The sequence below is a fragment of the Telmatherina bonti genome (assembly GCF_933228915.1).
Source record: "Telmatherina bonti genome assembly, chromosome: 5".
In the NCBI taxonomy this organism is placed as follows: Eukaryota; Metazoa; Chordata; class Actinopteri; order Atheriniformes; family Telmatherinidae; genus Telmatherina; species Telmatherina bonti.
In genome coordinates this window covers 33,537,520-33,558,203 of record NC_136623.1, presented here as the reverse complement: position 1 = coordinate 33,558,203, position 20,684 = coordinate 33,537,520, and the positions used below count along the sequence as shown (strand labels likewise).

Here is a 20,684-nt window from a genome sequence, read left to right as displayed (position 1 = left end):
GGGAACATAATAGGGAACCTCGAGCCAGTAATGTTCACCTGTATGGATATTACCATGGCCCCTGGGGGTCAAGGTGCCAGGTGGCGTATTCTCTGGACAGATCCTCCCTTTTTCCTCTGTTAGGAATAAACATGCAGACACAGGATTTCTTCAAAGAGGAAGAAATGGCAGCACAGGAGTCAATCAGTCAATGAGGTCACAACAAATCCCTGCTCTCATAACCACACATGGAAGACTAGGATCAGTCAGAGGCAGTAAATAAAGACAAACAATGAAATAGAAGGCATGATGCTTGAATAAAGCCCCTGACTTAAGATAAACCATGGTGCCCCCCCTTTAGGTATTGGATTTTAATATTCTTTTGAACTCCCTGCTCTTCGCTGCTGGAGTTAGAAATTTCATGATGCATTAGAATGGCATCTACTGTATGTGATTTTATATTTCAGGAGACTCTCTGATCCTGAACTCCTCTACTAGTTCAGAAACTGAGCTCTAAATATATCCTAGTGTTCAAAATAATAATTATAGCAAACACAGTCAGAAATACAAGACATAAAAAAAAATAAAAAAAAATCAGCGGAGGCTAGGAAGAAAGGGAAGGAACATATTAAACAGTATAATGGCCCAAACAAAGGTATGTGTGATTAGCAACACTGCTGCACTGCTCGCTGGTTTGATCCCTGCATGCACGTAAGAAAAACGGAGTGTTACCAAATCCACTGTAAAAGACCAACATATTTACACCAAGTTAAGTAAATAAGATAAAGATGGTGAACTTGCCCCTCACTAAACGCATTAGACTTGAACTCTCTTATCAGAGGCTCAGCACGCGGACTGTTTAAAGATGGGTTTTTCGAGCTGGAAATGGTCTTTGTTACCCAATTAGTTTGCTGACAACCCTGTGGTATAATATTCCTGCTTTGACAGACTCATACACATCCATCTAATGAGGCACTGCTGGACCACCGGGGAGAGAATGGACACTGTCCAGACCTTCATCTCCCCTTTAGGACCTATCAGCTTTCTTATCTTTAATGCAAACCTTTTTTCTTTTGGTTGTTTTTTGTTGGTTTTTTTTTTTGTTTTTTTTCTTTTTGTCAGCAGGTTGGCTTTTTTTTTCTGCTTGGTTGGTCATCCATCCGGAGTCATTTTGACTAGGTTTTGTCTTTGGTAGGCTTGGAGCCAACTAGGCTGAAGATCAGAAGGCTAAGGCCAGGACAGGGGACAGGGAGGATTTATCAAGGTCCACCAGCAGGGGTTCGCATCCCTGTAGGCTGGCCATCCCTCTTCAAAGAGGCAACCCAGAGCCGGTCCAAATTTCTAATCGCGACCATTCATATTTTGCTGTAAGTGACATATGATCTTGAGTTTCTCAACAAAAAGCTCAAACGGAAACTTCTCTAAAAAGAGATGACGAGGAGAGGATTTTTTCCTGGGCTGGTCAGCGGTCAGCAAGGCTTCCAAACTTACTTTGCACTGGAATACCAAGAGGACTATCAGGGGCATGCAAATGAAAACAAGCGACGATAATCTTCAGCACTTCGCAAGAAACTTGTTTCAACATACTATCGCAAATTACAGGCGTGACAGTGACAGATGGCAAAGCAGCTGGCACCACTCAGCTTTGTTTCACTTTTTCTTTATTTTGGCTTCTTCCTCCTTCTTGTTCCTCCTCTTGTGCCATTGCTGCATTTGAGATCTGATGTGAATGGAAGCGAAGGATAACCGTTCATTAGGGAAGCCATATTGCGCGCTGTAATACGAGGCGATGTGTGCGAAGACTTCGGAGCTTAACTGTCAGACTATCCTTCTGGAAAGACTGAGGCTTATTTGTTGCCTCCCGAAGCCGAGCGGATCACAGGTGAAGAAGCATCTCCCCAAATCTGCTGCCAGCAGTCATTCACATTCATAAAACTCTCCAGATAAGTGTGTATGTGATAGTGTGTGACTTATGCTATCCTGAATGGAACACTTGTTCATGAATGTTAATGTTCATATCAAGCTGTTGGTGGATGCTTACAACATATAGTAACCATGAGCATGCAGATACATCTCCCCAGTGTGACAGTTTGCTGTCCCCGATGGGATAGCAGCAATCATCCAGAAAGCTTGTAAAAAGGTGGGGGGGGGGGGGGGGGGGGGGGGGGGGTAAGGGACATCACCCTTAGAGCCCTGCATGTGTGAAGACTGGACCACCCCCCCTACCCCAGGATCTGCAGCCTGAGGCCTCCAGTCTTTACTGGTCCCCGACTGAAGTGACTGCTGGAGGATGACGACAGTCTGTGTCTGCTTTTTTCCGCAAGTCTACCTGATTAAGTGCAGTTGTAAATGTTGATCTGTCTTTCCTGTCGTCTCCACCCCAACCAGTCGAGGCAGATGGCTGCCCTCCCTGAGCCGGGTTCTGCCGGAGGTTTTCTTCCTGTTAAAGGGGAGTTTTTTCCTTCCCACTGTCGCCTCGTGCAGCTCAGGATGGGGGATTGGATCGAAATCATGACTCGATGCAATCAGTTGGTTTCTATGATAGGATATGTATGAATTGGCTTGAAATGATGTGTATGTTGATTTGTGTATGTAAAGTCCTCTGTGACAACACCGTTGTGAAGTGGCGCTATACAAATAAAATTGAATTGAATTGAATTGCTACACTTACAGTAGAATATCTGTTGGGGTTCGTGCCGTCTGATTCAGCTGATTCTGTTTAACAAACTACTGAACGAGGAATTTCATCAGCAGGATTTAAACAACTAAACAGGGATTTTTTTTTTTTTTTTCACATAGTTGCTTATTTGCACCTGAAACAGAGGTTTTGTTCCGCATAGAAAACAGGAAGAGAGTGCAGGTTGACCAAAGGATTCAGAGACATACTTACATGTATAAACTTTTATTTATACGGATGTATAACTCATAATCATTATGAATTTTTATTATTTTGTGCTAAATGCATTGTAATATAATTAATCACAAACTAAATAGTTCGAACTACATGCATCCTAGAGTGACAGTTAAAATTATTTATATATTAATAGACACATATATCATAAATGCATCACTCTCCATATGGCAACAGTAAGTTGCAAATAAATAAACGTTTCTTGTACTCGATCTATATTCTGAATGTGTGTGTTTCGTGGCTTTCAGAGATCAGAATATTCTGCTGCCATCATCAATGCATAATGATTATTGCAGTATATTCTGTCCTACTGTTGTGTTTACTGAAGTGGCTGCTTACAGTTGTAGGGAGTGAAATGTACAATATTTTCCTTTAAAATGTAAAAAAAATACAAAGATATAGGTATAAACAGGATTAATGACATTTAGATGTAAAACTGAGTTTGGTTTAAGAAATATAATGTTTACTTTAAGGAATATAAACTAAGAAAGCACCAAAATGTTGTACCTAATTAGTAAACAGCTCTTTTTGCTGTTATTATTTCTCTGTAACCTGCAGGTTTAAGGTCTTTGGCATGAGTAATGAGGAATTAGAAGTAAATTTTTATCCAGTAGTGTTCCTCTCAACGCTGAACGTAATTATTTCCATATGTAAAAAAATACTCCACTTACTGTTCATAAACTGAGAGTGAGATATTTTTACTTTTGATGACACTTCCAACTCAAAATGTGCTGAGAATTATGCTGTAAATGGCCACCTCCTTTGTGTTTGTGTTTTGATGTAGTCACTGTACCGTTGGCATGTTTGAGGAAACTGTGCAGCCATTACTGGAAAATGAACACAAAGCAAATCAGTGAGTCCTGCTCTGCTTATCGGAGGACCTGCCATATCAGTTTGGGTAGTTGTGCTGTGATGTAAGGACAGCAAAATGTCAGGTTCACTTGTAGATCAAGTCAACCATGTATTATCTCTCAAACAGTGGAGCTCAGCTGTGGCTGTAATAGCTCTGACTAGCTGACTGGACTGAGTGCTTTGCGGCTAATGTGGGCGGCTATGAGTTCCAGCTATGCTCACTAAACTTTCAGGCTGGAGCAACATTAAAAAAAAAAAAGAAAGAAAAAAAAAAAACGTGTGTTTGTGTCTTTATATATATTATGTTTTTGCATTCTACATCATTATCTGAGTCAAAAACAGAGAAAATGGTTGTTTTATACAGGAAAAAAAAACAGATTAAAGGGTCTTCTTCAACAGAATTTTCTTGGATGTTTCCTCCTTTCATTTAGGGACATGAAAAACCATCAATAATGCCATCGATAAATATATGGATGACACCAAGCAATGAAAAGCAGGCCAGCTAATTACCATATTACCCATCTGAAGAGACCCCAGCTCTGATACTGGTTTAAACCCAAGAAATAATTGATGCATGCAATCACAAATTGGTTCTCCGCCTAAAATTTGGGCCCATTATTTCATTAGATGAAGCCACGTTCTCGCTGCCAAAATTATTTGTGCGTCCAACACAGAAATTCAAATCCTGTTAGTTCTGATAATGTTGGACATTTTAAACCATATCCAAGGCGGTGTGACTTTCAGATGGAAAGCAAAGGCCACCTTTAAATACAAACATAAAGGAAAATGTTTAGATCTCAGCTTTTTTTTTTTTCTTTTTTAGTTAAATGGATTGTTTGTTTGTGTGCATGCATATTTGATGTTGTGTGCATGTGCATGCGTGATTTAGCAGCTATGCTACAGAGAGGTCCTATCCTGGGGTGCCTTCTTGCATATGTAATTGGATGTTACTGTAAATAATTGCCTGGGCATGTGCCAGTGTGATGGTGGCGGTGATTTGTGTGTGTGCGTCGGCTCATGTGCGACTGTGTACGTGTGCATCGGTCTGTATGTTTGTGTGAATCTGTATGTATGTATGTGTGTACTTTCGTGTGTGTGTGAGCGCATCTGCCCCATCCGTACTCCACTCTCAAGTCCCACTGATTCTCCTTTCCAGCCATGTTGAATCCTCTTTTCCTTATCAGGCGAGCCCAGGCCTGCATCAGGCTCTCCTTGCTATGACAGAGGCTACAACAATAGGCCTGCGATACCGCTGCTTAGCGCTGCGTTTCGGAGGGGAAACCTGCCACGGGCGCAGATTAACTACAACACACACACACACAAAATAGATTGCAGCCTCCAAAACAAAACATTTTTCAGAATGCCTCCTCTTGATTAATGAAGCAATGACAAGAAGAAAAATATAATTTCTGAAACAGAAAAATCCGCCACCACTTGTTAAAGTTTAGGGGTAGCTAACAATAAACATAGTGGAGGGAGAGGGTGGGCAAAAGGGGCTGAGATAAATGGCTTGAGTGATGGTCTGAATAATTTCTGGAGCAGGTTTTGGTTGCACAAGACCATATTCCTACCCTTGTACTAAATTACACAATAATCACACTCCATCGGCTGACAGCCTCTGCCTCTCTCTCTGTCCCAGGTGAAAATTAGGACAGTATCTTGACATTTTCGCTCTTCTGTAGTCTACAAGCTAAAGCTCTCTGTTCACAGCCAAAAGCAGCACACTGTCTGTGCTCATGCCCTCCCACACACCAGCACGCTCACAAACACTAAGACCTGAAACACACACTTAAGCGCTTGTAGACTCAAAGACGTGGACACATGGTGCATATGTATTAACATGAGAATATCTACCGCATGCTATGGAGGAATGCGAAGCTCTGAAACTCCGGTGATTTAAAATAATTAAATTAGGCTTGGTTTTATGACAGAACATGGAAAAAAATGACAGAATAATCTCAAATTTTGCTTAGTTTTGGAAATATGACGTCCACTTTAAGGATTCAACTAAGAGGTTACTAAAATGTTATCCTTAATTAGTCAGCAGCGCTTTTAGACTCTTATTATTTCCCTGTAAGCTGCAGGTAACTGGCTTCGAATAGGTCCTGTGCTCACAGCATCTTGTGCTAATACAACAATACTAAGATAGACGACAAGGCTGAGAGATATGAATCTGGAATTAAGAGATTTTTATGTGTTTCAATTACTTTCTAATTGCACTAAAAGGGCCTCAAAACACATAACAAGCAGAATTCTATTGAATCCAGACTCATTACAGTTGCACCTTGACTAAGCCCCAGTAATTAGCACTGGTATGGCATTGTACAAGAGGCGGCAACACCCTCATCAACACACATTTACAACACAGCACTAAATCTGCTGCTCATTAATAGCTTGCCTCCCAATCAATTATTAACACCTACAATGGAAGCCAGGCTCACCGGGGCCAGGCCTGTTACTCCAGGCAAACCACGGGTTACCTTCTCCTCCCGGTTCTGTCCAGCATAGGTAATTACCGCCTTTAAAAGACACCTGCTACTCAATAGCTTCGACCCAGACTGTTAATTTAGCCCCCCGTTTGCAGACATTTATGTCTGAGTGTCACTATTAATTTGCGTTAATTTGAAAGAGTGTGAGGAAGCCGGGGTGGAGGCATCGTCGGCAGCCCGGGTGAATGTGCTCGTCGCTCACCTGCGCCGGGGCTCCGGCTGTAATTGGAGTCTAATGGTCTGATTGATCAGTGTGAGAAGTGAGGGATGAGACGGCACAGTGGCAGCTCCATCAGTCAGGCAGGGAGGAGAGAGGAACGGAGTGGGGAAAAACCACCGTAACTATTAGCTCTTTTTCTCTTTTTCTTTGTCTTTTTGTCTGTAATTTGCTCTGACTTTGCCTCTCTTGTCTTTGTTTGCTTTAAGAAGTGCTCTGACCGGGACCGTTACTCTGTTTTCAGCTCACATGACTTGCTCCTTCCAAGGCTGAAACTTCAACTCCCATCCAAACTCTTTTATTATCTTTTCGGGAAATACAGAAGGGTGAAGAGCGTCTAAAATTAGCTCACTAAGACCAGGCATATGAAGCTGACAGTGCAACATGATTGTGCTAACAGGTCTGCAGCAGCAATAACTACAACTCCTGTCCCCCATGCCAAGCTGAGCCCCTGGGGTCTACAGACCTGCCACGGAGACCCATCAGCTGTGAAATCTGCTTTCCTCTTTGATAAACGGTCGAGATGTGACCCTATCTCTGTCCTGCAGATGCCCAGATTTCCTGTCATGCTTTTTCCCTTCTGTTTTTCATGCTCTCTCTCTCTCTCTTTCTGACTCCCTCTATCTCTTTTCACTCTCTTTTCCAAGCTTTACACCTCTCTTTCAAAGCCTGCCTGGACAACTGTAGGAAACGCTCCACTCACCGTTCTTTTCTCAGCATCATCCATCACTCGCTTCGCCTCTAAAGTCTGTCGTCCACCAGCGGCCAAACCCATGGGCCACAACGGACACCAACCCCCCCATATGCTGCCTCCAGGGACACCTCCCTCCTCTTTATATCCTTCTACCTCCACAGTACCACTCCCCAGAGTCCAGTCAAACCCAATTTTCTCCTGAACGGTTCTGTGTGCCAAGGTGCTTCTGCTGTCCAGTTTTAATGCAAACGCTGCTTAAATTCTCAGTAATTTCATTATTTACAGTAAGCCACTTTAAGGAGTCATTACACTTTAGTCCCTATCTGGGCGGCGTGCCAGGGATTGAGAAACAGACCTGCACGCTGCACGCCGTACGAAGCGGCTCAAAAAAAAATAGCTTGACCTCCAAAAAGTCCCATCTTAAACGATGTGTCTGAATGGAGGGATAAAATATGTTTGATTTCAAGGAGGGCATATCAATATCTCACCAGTGGGTCGTGTGTTTCCAGCCTGACAGAGGTGTCACTCGTGTCACATACCTGGCTGCCTTCGGATAATTCATTCACCTTTGTGGTTTAAAAAAAAAAACTAAGAGAGTAAAAGGAGATTTAATAGTCTACGGAGGTCACACTTCATAAGAATGAGTGAGAGCGCCTCCTAGCAGAGGTAGAGACCCCTGAAGCAATGAGCCTTTATTTCTCCCTCAGACGCTCTCTACTGCCTTCTGACCCAGCTCTGCAGCACTGACCGCCTGGACACGTATTAAAACTAGCCAGGCTTTCCTCTTCTCTCTCCCCTCACTCTCCTCACACACACACACACTTGTTATTTCAACTTTTCCCTCTCCAGGTGAGGCATCTGGGTTTGTTCTTGTCTTGATTTGTCTGCATTTGAAGATTTGCGCAACTCCCCCGACCTCCCACTGAAATAACTGAGATAAATAGTGCACTATATTAGGGAATTTCGCCAAAGGCTGCATGTTTAACGAGGCAGCAGTTTGATAACTAGAGGCTTTATTAAAAAAAGAAAGAAGTAAAACTATGCCACTGTAAACTAGATGATTCCCTCGTGGTGCGTAAAATACAACAACTGAGAAGTTTCTGGCTTATTCAGCGTCTAAGAAACAAAGTGAAAAGTTACACCGAACAATAAAAGGAGGCTCAGTTAAACAAAAAACGCCGGCTGGGTTGACCTAGCCTTTAATAAGAGATAGTGAGAAGCTGCTAACAGCCTGAACACGGCTTGAGAGATGAAACTTAAGAGTGGAGAAGGCCAAGCCGCAAAGCATTGAGAGGCCTCCCTGGAGAATAGACACACATGAGACCCTTAAAGGCAGAGCTTCTTCCTCTGCTTTTAATTGCGAGGGAGGTTTGGCATATTCTGTGACTCCTCCACAGCCTATTACAGGTGATGACCAGCACCTGCTCAGTCAGAAAAAAAAGAAAAAAGGAAAAGAAAACAGTGATGAATTCCTCAGAGGGTAGTTAGTTCAGAACTTATCACTCTTGCCAAGAGCAACAATCAGTTTTTTGCATCTCATTCAGCAGGTATTGTGACGAATTCATTAAATTGGTGTCTGTTGAAAACGTTCAAGCAAACACAATCCAGGAAGATTCTCTTGAATGAATGTCTGCTGGACGGCTTAGGGCTGGTTCTGAATGCCTCTCTGGGAAATTTAGGCGCCGATTGCTGGAGAAAAAAAGATGGGGGTGTATTACGTTTGGAAAGCAACTTGAGGTGTTGTCAATTCACGTTTTCCACCCAAGGATAACTGGCTTTACTCAGAGAGAAGCCATATTTCATGGCTATAATACAGCCTGAGTTATATAAAGCCACTGATGACTTCAAAATTATAAGGAGAGCTTAGAAAACAGTCAAAACTGCCCTGGAAATGATTTAATAAAGTTATGCATTTAAGGAATCTGAAAAAAGGAGGCCTCTGAGTCTGAAATCCTCACAGACTTTTCCTTATGTGTCCTAACAGGATGAATGCCAGGCTGCTTATGACTTTAATGGGAATTTCTTAATTAATCCAAATGCAGAATGGAAGATCAAACCCATGAAGGACTTGTCACTCCACCAGAGCAGCAGGTCAGCACAAGCCTCTGCTGGGATCTTTGAAACTAGAGATATAAAGCTGCTGTGTGCAGGGTAACGTCAAAAATAATGAATTGTGACTTCATTCAACTGAAGCGTGGCTCAAGCTCTAAATCCACCAATTAAAATGTTTTGTCTTATAATGTGCAGATTAAATAGTTAAAACAGATGCGCTTCAAAAGCCTAATGTTGGGATTCAGTTGGATCCTCTGAGATTTACCTCGGTAGGTCCGAAAGTCACAAAGGCTGCTATTAATATGGTTTTGATGTAGGACTTTCTAGCAATCATGTTAACATGGCTAGTACAGAGAGGAGGTTACTTCAGTCTTTATTTAAATTGCATATTTAATCACTTATCTTCTAGCTTGCAACACATCATGAAGCATGCAAATAGAATTTGTGACACTGATGTCTGCATGGAAGTTTTTTTTTTTTTTTAGTTAAATCTAAACTAGAGACTAACCTGCTATTTGCTACATCTATTCCATAATTTCAACACTGATTTATTACAATTCCTATATTTATTCTGCTTTGATCAGACAGCTGTTGGATATTTAGTTGTAAATTTTAAAGTCAAGCATTCATAAATTGCTGAAACCAAATGCTTCTTGCAGAAACTTTGACCGGATGACTCGGGTCCTATCTACGTACCTGAGACTGGATGCTTTGCAAAATAAGTTCACAAAGCAGAAATTTATTGCATTCTGCAGATCAGATCTATCTTTTCAGTTTCTTTTCTGTTAAAGCTGGGGTAGGAAATCTAGCTCAGAGACATTTTTTTTTTTTTACTTTGAGTGAACTGGTTCCTCGTCCTGATAGTAGCCTATACATCCTGTAATCATGAACAATAAGAAGTATAGTTAGACCCCTCAGTTTACTGTAAATCTGTAGAAACTCTGACCAATCCAAATGTTCGGACCGAACTGAAGTTGTTCATTTCTTATATTTCATAAGCTTCTTCTCCCAGCTTCCCTCCTCCCCCTCCAGCAGCACATACCTGAAAGCCACACCCTGCATATAAACAGCGTGTTAGGATGAAAATACAAAGTAGAGAAGAAGAAAGTCGGAAGGCAAACATGGCTGAGAAAATGCAGGAAGGATTTTGGTTCATTTGCCTCCTCCTGCTAAACAGCCGAGAAAGAAAAAATCGCTGGTGGAAAAAGCTGCGAACTACAAAAGCACTCGGAGAGCGCAAACCTCCGCCATGGCCTTGAAAAAAAAAACTCCTGGATCCAAACGGATCACCACCAAAATTAAATCACTCCTTCCTTTTCACGTTCATAACGACTCCTGAAAATTTAATTATAAACCATCCATAACTTTTTAAGTTATTTTGAAAACAAACAGATAAACGCTGGTAAAAACACAACCTCCTTGGCGGAGGTAATAAAAAAAATTTGGATCATTCAAGGAGCGAAACCAGAGGGGGTGGAGCCAAGACAGGGTGCCACAAATCTTGCTAGCTTCCCAACATTACATACCCCAGCTTTAATCTTTTATTCTAAACATACAGTTATTCAGTAGTTAAGCAAAAGGAAAACTTACCAGTGCAGTGGTGTCAGTGCTCATCTCGATCTTGCCTTCGAAGGGGCCCCATGTTGTCCCTACAGGTAGCTGCTGCCGGCTGTGAATCCGACGCTCGCCATCTTTAAGGAACGCATCCAGCTCTCCTGAAAACACATCAGTATCCAAAGTTGTCAGCGATGGTTCTCTGTAGCACACAAGTTCCACATCAAATCACAGTGACATTTATTCATTGCCCTTTTCCCTTACACTTACATGTGGGATCTTATTGTTGAGTCAAAACCCTGCTACAGCAAAACATTTTCAAAATGGATAAGCAAATCAAGCCAGCATCCATCTGATGGTGTTCCTCAGACTCCTGGTGCGCTAACCTTACTTGAAAGGTGTCTTGTGTGGAGATTATCTCTGTGAGACAGTGCAGGCTCACTGGTGAGAGCAGCTACTGGCAGGCCTATTTCTGTTGTTCCAGGAAGGCAGGGCCCTTGTTAGTGCTCTGCAGAGCTCCAGTTAATTAACAGCGGGGCCGGATAGCACTGTTAGTACTACCGGTGCTCACCTCCCTGACACCCACAGCTATCTTATCGCTTAGATTCAGTGTACTTTTCGGGATGGTGATTAATCAAAGAGTTATGATAAACCTCATGACAGGCTGTGACTTAGTTTACAGAGAAGGATGTTTTCCTTGTCTGTGAGTGTGTGTGTGTGTGTGTGTGTGTGTGTGTGTCACAAAGGAAATGTTCGCAGCTCTCGGCTGTACACTTCAGACTAGTTGCCTTGACAACACTTGAGTCTGGTGAAAGTCTGGTGATTCAGACATCTATAACCAAAGGTCCAATCTTTCATAAACTTTCTGAAAAAGTTCAGCAAACTCTAAAAAAATAGTTTTATCTTGAGTGAGTCATGTTTGAGGACTCCTCTAGATGTGACTGGGCTAATCTTTTGGGAAGTTAAAGATATGTGTTCGGACTCTTCTTCTTCCAGCTTTTAACAAACCTGCTAAAAAAAATAAAGGGGCTATCCAAGTCCAGAAAACAACGCTAACACACAGCGTTATACCAACGCATGCTATTGGAGAACTGTGTCTTTTAATCAGTTTATTAAAATATGTGGCTTTAGTAAGTCAGAGATATGTTTTGGACTATTATGTTATCACTCTTTAGTATAAAACAAACCTATTCAAAATAAGTTTATCAAGCCCAGCATACTAGCACAAAGTGCTATGATGCTAACACATGTTGCTAGCATTGTGACATTTTATTAGTCACATGGTAATAAGTGACACAATGCTAATAAGAGTAGCATGATGCTAGCATTTTTTTTAAAATTTGTTTGTTAACTGGTGTGACTTTGGAAAAACCAAACATGACTTACAGGATATTTATTTCTTCTCTGTTAAGACCCTGCAGCATAAAACAAACCTGCTAAAAAAATTCTTCTAACCCCAAAAATACTGCAAACACATAAGATTATTATGCTAACAAAGGCAACACATGTTTCACTTGTTTGCTAACATAAAAGAGGCGTATCTTTGTCTTGTCTCATATGTTTTAGTTGTCCAACATTATTTCTCTTCTGTTATTACTTTTCAGCATAAAACAAACCCTGCTTAAAAAACAGAAGCTATTTTAGCTCAGTATTGTAGCCTACAGCACACACAGCATTTTTAGGCTAACAAAAGATACACATGTTGTGTCTTTTAACCTGTTTGTTAACATGTGAAAGAATGAACAATTCGGGGCACTGGTTTCATGGTGAATGGACTGCAGTGATCATTGAACTTTCTGACGTGTTTGTGGTACAATGACCTATTCAGCTCCAGTCTACTCTGTAAATATCAACCGTGTATCTGCACTGTGCTATTGTACCTGTCTGTATGGAAATATGTGCTTATGTGCTGCTTTGCATGTATAAACATGATCAAGACTACTTTTAGCGTACAAATGACACCCCACTGATCATATAATCATCAATGGTGGTCATCCCTGTAACAATACAAGGTAAATGTCACCCATCATAAAAACTGGTGAAATGCAGATTAAAACATCTGTGAAACACAAGCACATGGTTTAAACGTTTATTTATATTTTAGAATGATTGCATAGCTTCGGAAATGCCTTATAAATGAAACATTCTTTGCAGCTTTATCTTATCCTTACCCTCCCTCTGCATCCTCTGCCCCCCTCCCTTGCTCCTGCAGTTGCATGCTGTCTTCATGGTGCTGCAGTGGAAGGTGGGTAAGCTCATTACAGAGAAATAATTAAACATTGGTGCACAGCTGGCCGTCATCACTGAGAGCAACAGCCACCGCTTGATGCATTCTGTTTGTCCTCAGATAAGACCCACGGCCTTTAACCGCTTGGATGCAACTTCCTGTTTAGCCCCGCTTGACTCACAGCTCGAGCCTTCCCCAGCCAAAAACTCTGATTCCTTTTCTTTTCTTCTTTCTGTTCAGGGTTACATGCTTGCAGTACAAAAAAAGGGGGGGGTAACTGGTAGTGTAGATGCAAGAGGGAGGGGGTGTAAAGAGGGTACGATTCAATTTGTGTAGTTTGTGGTCCACCATGTCTAGGTGCCAGTTGTGTGCATCTCATACCAAATGTTGCCTGAGGACCTTGGCTCACAGATGGCTTGTCACATCTGTTGCAGATAGCAGTGGAAGATCTCTACAAAATAAAAAAAACCCATGGATGAATAATGAGTTCCCTTTGTGGACTGTCTGCATGTTCTTTATGAGAATTCACAGGTTTATTCATATTTACAAAAAAAGTAAATACATATACAAAAAGTATATGTATAGGCCCGATAACTTACATGTTTAGTTACCAACTTGTAATTAGAGTGGGAAAATATCTTTATGTCACATTGGTAAGTCAGTTTTACACAAGACCCCAAATCCCAGCTCCATTACCTGTTCCCATTACAGACAAATTAAGAAGAAATATAAAAGTCACAGTGTTTAACCCGTCAAATTGCAAACAGCAAACTGAACCAAGAGGAAAGCTCATAACAGGCTATTAGGAGATTTAACAAATCCAGCGCCTGTGTTCTCTCTTCAGCGTTCCTCATCATCCATTGCTTAAATACCGCGCTTTTGGCAATGGGGTCTATGATATGGCCCAAGAGCTATACCCCCCTTTTCTGAATCCCAACCAAAACCTCTCCACCACCTTCACCCTCTACCATCCCCACCCCCTCCCCCAAACCACCGGCACCTCCTACCCTTCACCCCTCCCTCGATAAGATCATCATCTGTCGCTAGAGTCTAGGGTTTGTTCCTGCACTCCACAGATACTTGGCAGACCAATGAATGTCCCTTTGTGTGGAGAGATCCTCCTCAGATAACACCCAAGATGCTCCACGATGGCATCTGTTTGTTTTTTTTCTTTCTTTTTTTTTTTTTTTTCATGTGTGCATGTGTGTCCTGCTTTTCTTTTCTCTTACGGTGCAGAGAATCCGAGATCCGAGTCCCTCTCCCTTCAATGTTATTCGACTGAAAGCTAATGAGTTTCTCAGTGGCAGGATGCCAGTCTGCCACAATTCAAAAAATAAATGGGTGTGAACCACTGGAAGACAGAGAGATGAACTCCCACTTTATACTTTTGAATGATATTATTAGATGTAATGAAGCACTATACAACAGTCCCTTAACAAGTGATTTTCTCCTTTCATTTCCAATTACATTGTTAGAAATATTTTATTTCACAAAATACACTCTATTAGCTTCTAACCGATCCTTATTATGTGAGCTATGTGATGTTTACCTTCAGATCTAAGATATCATGTTTTGTATCGCTACACAATACAATCAAAAGGAGAATTCATTAAAAAATATTGATGTTGTGCAGCACATAACCTGTACAGTATGGGTGGATATAAAATTATGAGAAGTGCTAACTGTCTTGGTTTGATTTTTATTACTCATATACATAATAAAACTTAAAAACATTTCACAGTAAATCTTTTAATTATTCTACATCAAGACAAGATAAGTATGTTATTTAAATAATCTATAGTCAAGACATAAATTATGAATGGCATCATTAGCTCCAGACAGGATACGGACATTTAAAGCAGCTGGATTTGCTTGAGGTGTTTTCAACTCAAATTTAACTTCTCCAACTATCTGAAAGAACTCGACTCAAGGCAAAGAAATTGCCTGCAGGCCTAAAAAATACTCTGATTACCAACCCTATCTTTGTTTTACTTCACCTTTTTTCAGAGGTCGTGTGTATGTTAACAGTGATGGTGGATGCTGAAGGAAAACGCAGAGAGTGCAGACAAGAGGGAAAATGTGCTTGAGCTTCACACAGCAGACGATCCCTCTTGATATCAAGCAGCGCCTTTGAATCAAAGCAAATAAATTACTGCTGTTCAAAGTTCAATAACCTGTGTGTGGCAATTCACAGATGTCCTACTGAATCCCAGTCATCTCCACTGATAGGCCGTGCTATAGGGCCAGCAAATGGGCTATAAATTAATATACCGTGAGAGAGGCATATTGGGTGAAATGAAAAGCACTGTATCGGTTCAACAAAAGGTGCCACATCTTTAAAGCAGATATGTGATATGAAATTTTACAGCTGAAGGAGAAATGTCACCAAGCTTTGATAAGAGAGCGATGAACTTTCTCCCCCTCCTACCCAAACTGCTATTATCAGGTCCCAGTGAGCAAAATGCATCATTTATAACCTGCAGCCCACACTATTATCTTTGAGAAAGGCACTTGTTTTAATACAGTGGAGGACCCCCACACCAGCAGCACCACCTCATCTCCCTCCGTCACCCTCTCCTCAGCCACCTCTACCCCCCAACCCAGCGGCCTAGACGTGGCTGGATGTGGCCCTGAGCCGTGGGGAGAACTGGTGAGGTTGTTGGAGAGCAAGTTTCCAGGCAACCATGAGTTTGGTTTATATGAGGAGGGAGGGGAGGGAGTGCTGGGAGGAGAGGCAGATACTTGGTGGTGGTGGTGGTGAGGGATTCACCCCTTCAGGTCACACTTGTTTTCAGGCGGTAGCCAGCTTGGGGGGAAAGAATTAAACAAGCCAAAGGGATTAGGGCATTTTAGCTGTGACACTCCACAGAGGCTAAGCAGGGGGTTGTGGGGTCTGTGGGGTCGCTGAGATGGAAGATTCTGAGCATCTTGGTGCAAACATGCCCACAAAATATTGAATTCATAAAACTATAGCTATAAATTAAAGTATTCAACATGATTTCTTGACATATTAAAGGCCATTTCAGAGAAAAATACCACATTTTACTCATGCTCACACTATGTCCATCTATAGCACTGCAGTCTCAGTGCTGAGCTAGAGTCTTAATTATATCCATTTCCTTCACAACATAGACATTATTTAGGTTTTTCCTTCAGTCCAAAAGACTTTAAAGGCAAACTGCTAGAGAAACAGAGTTTTGCAAAAAGCTGCTAAAGCGCTAATACTGGAATACTCTATATAGCTGAAGTTTTGCCAAATGCATTGTTATGCCAAATAAGTACTTTTTATTTTTATAATACACTAGGCAACTAACACGGCTGTTTATTGCTGGGGAAAAACAACTGTTAAAGTAAAGACTGTTTTTGGTGTGTGAGCATATATTAGCTTTTATTGTATATTAGCTATTAGCTGGAAGGTAACCTGAAGGTAGATGTTTCTGTTGAACAGAGGCAAGCTAGCCTGTAAATTTCAAGCTAATCTAAGGTACCCAGCAAAAGAAGCTAAATGTAAAATGGTCCATTATACATTAAATTAGAGGATATACACTCAGTTTGTAATCTCTTCTTTATTGTAGCTTGCTAGCTTCTTGATGCGCAAAGACAGGAATGAATTAAACAGATTTAATTCAATCTGTTGACTTTATCACCTAGCATAATTCTTTAAGAACACAGCTATTATAAATTGTGCTGATTCATACTGAATTGGGTTTAATTTGACTGACATTGACATTGTTAATTTCCTGTAAAAATATGTTTATGAGATATTTTGTGATTTAGTGCTATAACTGAATGTTAAATTATGAATGGATCAAATAATTCTCCAAGATTTAGAACAAATCATGTCTTTTTAAAGTTAAGTATAGAACAGTGATAATGCAAGTGCACTCACACTCCCAAAAGAACTTCAGTCCTGCAGTACACTATCAACGCAGACACTGTTGTTTGGTGTCAACGAACAATTGAAATATAGCTGACAAGCACTCCATCTCATCAAAAAGCCAGGAGAAGTTAGCAGCAGGCGAGCTGACAACAATCTCTGAGACATCCATCTTTAGCAAAAGCAGAGCAATTTCTATTGATAGCATGTAAAGGGAGACAGCAAAACCTAAAAAATGACTGTCCTCATGCAGAGATATCACCAACAACATCTAGAGGACACACAGCAGTCCTGCTGGAATCTGATTGTTTTAAATGCTATTCTTTAAACTTTCAAAACCATCAAAAGCACATTACTCTACTTGAGCGTGACAGGAGGGATGAGCGATGGTCAGTATATGTGCGGTGGGAATGCATGTTTTGAAGACAAGTGGATAACAAAACTTGAACTTGACATGTGCAAAGAAGTTGGCATTTTGTATTAGGCATGATTTGAAAGACTTAAATCTGGAATGAAACTTGGCAGAAAATGATCAGCGGGTTGAAATAAATCTAAATGAGGAATATTTCCGCAACAAAAACAAGTCGACGTTGCTACCTTCTTCATGCTCTGCTGTTAATTTGAAGTACACTTGAATCTCCTCCCAAGTCAATTACCAGACTGCAACTTCCCCTGGGTAACAGGGAATTCTGTTTTTTTTCTTTTTTTCCTGGGTGACCTAGTTGTCTTTTGTGAGTAGGTTTTAGCCAGAGCAGTTTGACAGTTAACAGATAAGATGGATTAAGCTTTTTTTTCATCCAGTTTTGATGTGAACAGCGTAAAAGCGGGTTAAATCATTGAGTTTCAGGAGTATTTTTAAATGCCTGGAGATAGTGCGATAAAGAAGCTAAACCTAAGACTTGGGTCCGGGAAGGTCAAGGTTGTGGCTTTGTGGAGAGCAGCAACCAGGTGACGGGGGCCGGCTTTCGTCTCTCTGTGCGCCGGAGCCGAGCCCACCTCTCATTGCTACCAGAAAAGATACACGAAAGGAGTGAAACAAAATCCAGTGAGAGCTCGACGGGCAGCGTCAAAGAGCAGCAGACCCTGGCCTTGTGTGGGTGACTGAGTGTGTGTTAGTTGATCTAAGCTTTATGTGTGTGTGTGGAAGTGTTGTTTAGTTCATACATGTGTGGAGTGTGTGAGTGTGCCTGCCCCATGTGAGTGTTTTTAGTGTTTAAAGACTGTAAAATATCATTCTATAATTACGTTTTGATTATTTGTGAGGACTAAAATAAAACAGCAATTAATCTTCCGGCGTCAGACAGAAAATAGAGGTACGGAGCACAAATTAAACAACCCAGTTTACAGAGCCATCTCCTCTTCCCACCTCCACCCCCTAAACCTGATCAGAGGCGCGCTTAACATGCGCATAGGAGCTGACAGCCGTACAGTCACGTGACGCCGCTCAGCCAATCCCGCATTCATCTGAATTTTTAAGCCGTACGGTGATGAAGCCACTTGAGTGAAAGAAAAGGTGAAGGGGCGGCTGAAATAACAAACAAATCAGACCGATTCAACGGGTCAAATGCTGCGTGTAACGTGTTTACTTATCACATGTCACATCTGGCCGACGCTAAGAGCTTTTTGGTTCCAAACATTTCAGAGAGGACATATTTAGACACATTTTGTGGATGTCTATTCCCCCACTGCTCCTCATGTCAGTGACAGGGGAGAGTAATCCTATACACAGGCTGCTATTGTGAAATGAGAAACTAGCCTCCTTCCCTGCCAGAGACCAGATGCACCTCTCTCCCTCTCCCTCTCTCTCTCTCTCTCTCTGTCCTAATCTGTAAACGACTTAAAGGAGCCTTATCTCCGGGCTCTTCTGCTTCATTTCATGCTTGATTTACTTTAATTTGTCTGATAGGGCACAAGGATTTGGAAATGGCCCATCTTTCGGTGGAAAATGTTCTGATTTTTCTCCGGCATTGTTATGTGGAGGTTTTTGACTTTTCTCTCCCCTTTTCTCATTCCTCCTCCTCTTTCTCCATCTCCATCTCTTTTCCTCTCTTCTCCCACCCCTTTCTCTCTCCATCGTCTCCCTTTTTTCTTTTGAGGTGAGGGGTGGAGGGTGAAAGAAGGGGGGGGGGGGGGGGGTCTTGATCCAGTGCAACAGTCTGTTTGAGTGCATTTAGATTCAAGCTAACGCAGCACAAACAAGTTTTCCATGAGGTGTGATTTTCTGATGGGAGACGGTGACACTGGAGTCATGTTTGCCTTTCAGATCCACACTGGGCGCAGAGCAGCCGAGTGCTTCAAACCACAAAGATCTTATGTTTAAGTTAAGAGGCGACTGGCCCTCCAGTTTAGCAAGTGGGTGAGCGGCTGGTGCTGATAAAGTTGCTCCCACAATGAGGGACAGGGACAAGCGACATGTCTGCAGATGCCTTGAATTCTTTTTCCGCTGGCAGAACTGAAGTACTCGCATGGCTGTCTGGCTGCTCCAGTCACCAAGACATTTTCCCTACTTCTATTTAGTGACTGAATGACAGTAGAGGCAGTGAGCTATGATTAGAGAGAAGCCCATATCTTCCAGATCCTGAATAATCTCCATCCCCTCCCACCAATGAGCAAGGCACAGAGGTGGCACAAAAAGCTAGAGAAAGAGAGACAAGTAAAATAGGCAGAGCTGTCCTGTGTGTACAGAGATGTCACACAGTTCCACTGGCCTTTTCTGCACACGGAGTGTGGACACTGAGAGGAAAAAGAAAAATTCAAATCATTCACCTTGAGTCAGTCTGACTAATCTGAGTCGAGTAAGACATAATCAAAGAGAATTTTACATTCAAATCTGTCCAGAAAAAAGGATAAAAGACAGAAAAAAAAACTGCCAAGAAACTCATTCACAGCGATGATGACATGATGGGCTGTGCAGAAAAAAAAAAAAAAAAGAATCAATTTCCCACTCAGTCTGACAGGAAACGTCACTAACTAACCCCACCCCAACACGATGTGCATAAATAAGTGGTTAACCATTCACACACATACACAAGCACATGGAGCAAGTAACAGGGAGGACATTGAAATTCATCTCACAGCCTGAATTTACTTAACTGCGGGTGTGCGCGCGGTGATAAACGGAGTGATGATCCGGCAACACGTCTTTATCCATGCTTTGCTTTAATTAACGGCGGCTTGTTTGTTGAAAAGATGATTAATATGCCAATGAAAATTGCATAATTGAATACCACAACACTCACACAATCAGGGAGGAACATGCCATTTTTTATGAACTTTTCACTATCATTATTATTACTATTATTTGGTATTTTAATTCATTTGACATGCAGGCTCCGCCCCCCCAAATCCCTCCCCTCTCCCAACCAATAAATTAAGAAACATAAAGATGGTAGGATTGGTGTGATGCCACCAGTGGGAGGCATTCACAGGCTGGGGACATTGCTCTGATATCACTACCTGTTAGTGTCTGATTGGCAAAACCTGCACACATGTTGGACTTCCGGGGGCTCGGGGTGGGGTGGGGGTGGGGGGGATTCTGTGTTGGAATAAACCTGAAAGAAAGCAAAGCTTTCTGAGGCGCTGCAAACCAAATTTTAGCAAAAAGGTCATTCATGCGTAGAAATAACTACAAACTAAAGTCACCCACCTTTAAAGTTTTATGTAAAAAAAATGGCCACAAGAAATTGAAGAATTCCACATGTGAGTAAGTTTCAGTCGAGCAAGTCAGTTTACCCAGTCTTATAACCTCCAGCGCAGCTTGCACGAGCCTCCATGTTAATGCTAAACACACACATCAAATATTCAGCCAATTACAATCATACTTCTTAGAAAA

At 41.7% G+C, this 20,684-nt stretch overlaps 1 protein-coding gene across 1 annotated transcript in view; it reads right to left on the bottom strand.

Moving 5' to 3' along the window:
* zfpm2a (zinc finger protein, FOG family member 2a) overlaps positions 1-20,684 on the bottom strand; it is a gene marked incomplete at its 3' end in the record, with an annotated part of 116,701 nt that overhangs the window by 51,051 nt on the left and 44,966 nt on the right. The window contains exon 4 of the mRNA XM_079241235.1: positions 10,785-10,909. Coding sequence (XP_079097361.1) covers positions 10,785-10,909 — 125 coding nt within the window. The remainder of the gene's footprint in view (positions 1-10,784; positions 10,910-20,684) is intronic.